The sequence below is a fragment of the Fopius arisanus genome, unplaced genomic scaffold, assembly GCF_000806365.1.
Source record: "Fopius arisanus strain USDA-PBARC FA_bdor unplaced genomic scaffold, ASM80636v1 scaffold00932, whole genome shotgun sequence".
Taxonomy (NCBI): Eukaryota; Metazoa; Arthropoda; class Insecta; order Hymenoptera; family Braconidae; genus Fopius; species Fopius arisanus.
The window spans coordinates 149-1,382 of record NW_011888671.1 but is presented as its reverse complement, the minus strand read 5'-3'; the positions used below and the strand labels follow the sequence as shown (position 1 = coordinate 1,382).

Genomic DNA, 1,234 nt, shown 5'->3' with positions numbered 1-1,234 from the left:
AGCTGGGCGACCTCCTCTTCCGATGGTGGCGTCTTGTGGGGACCCGTGGTAGGTGGGGGACGATGACCCTTATGTTGGCCGGGTACTGATGTGGCAGTAGGGCCAGTGTCTGCAGGGCACTGACGAACCCAGGGTTACGGGACTCCACCCTCCACACGTCTTCCAGGAAGGGCCTGAGGCATGCCCAGTACTCCTTCCCCTCTGGCCGGAGCGTCCTCTGTGAACTCCTGGGCTTCGATGGCCGTGGCGCCGGGGCCAGGGCGAACCGTTGGCCGCTGGAAGCTTGAGGCTGGTCCTTGTTGGCTGTCTCTTGGGTTGAGGGAGCTGAAGGTGGGACGTAAACCACGTCATCGTCCTCGGTGGCAACCTCAGTCGTGGGGCCTTCCACCTCTTTGACCTGGTGATCAGCCTCACCTCCCAGGGGTGGAATGACTGCCTCACCGCCTCGGGGTGGAATAACTGTCTCACCTCCTTGGGGTGGGATTACCACCTCTCGGCAGGCGAGGGGAACGATGACCTCACTGCTGTGTGATGGGGGATCTGCTGCCGCTGCCCTGGCCTGGATTTTCGCGGCCATCTCTTTGGGAACCTCTAGCAGCAGTTCCAGGGACCCTCCTGGCGTTAGAGGTCTTTCAGCCACCAGGGTGGGAGGTGGTGGTGTGGTCAGCCCTGTCCCTGGTAGCGGCTCGGTGGCGGCCCGGGCCAATACTGGGGGAGCCTCCCCTACGTCCATGGGTTCTGGTCCTGGTGCGGGGCGGTCACTCTCCGCTGCTGGGATTCTCTCCTTCTTCCTATCCTCGCTCCTCTTCCCCTTCCTCTCCTTGGCATCCTTGGGCCCCTTTGAACAGAAATGGCGTCGTAGGAAAAACCCTCCTCGTGTCAGGGATATCTCAAACCTACGGGTTTGGATGTTTCGTCGCGGGATCTGGTGGATTTACCGGCGCGAGGTACGGTTTTAGATCTTGTACTGCGACCTCGCCCTGAGTTTTACCGCGGAAGTCCGTGAGCGCGTATCGCACCTTCGATAGTTTCCTGTCGATGATGAATGGACCCTCAAACGGAGGTACTAGCGCGGCGGAGAATCGTTTCACGGCGTTAGACAGGGGGTGAGATCGGCGCATTACAAGATCTCCCTCCCAAAATTCTACGTCCCGACGCCTAAGGTTATAATGGTGCGCCTGTTTATTAGATGATTCCGTCATGGCGTGGACGAGAGCCTTACGCAATGCGTCTA

General features: G+C 59.8%; 1 protein-coding gene across 1 annotated transcript; it reads right to left on the bottom strand.

Moving 5' to 3' along the window:
- Positions 1-67: 67 nt before the first annotated feature.
- On the bottom strand, positions 68-838 carry LOC105273096 (uncharacterized; the record flags this gene model as incomplete). The annotated part of the gene is made up of 1 exon (XM_011315332.1): positions 68-838. A coding segment is annotated over one exon (771 nt), but the record flags the coding sequence as incomplete, so codon positions are not given.
- Positions 839-1,234: the final 396 nt, after the last annotated feature.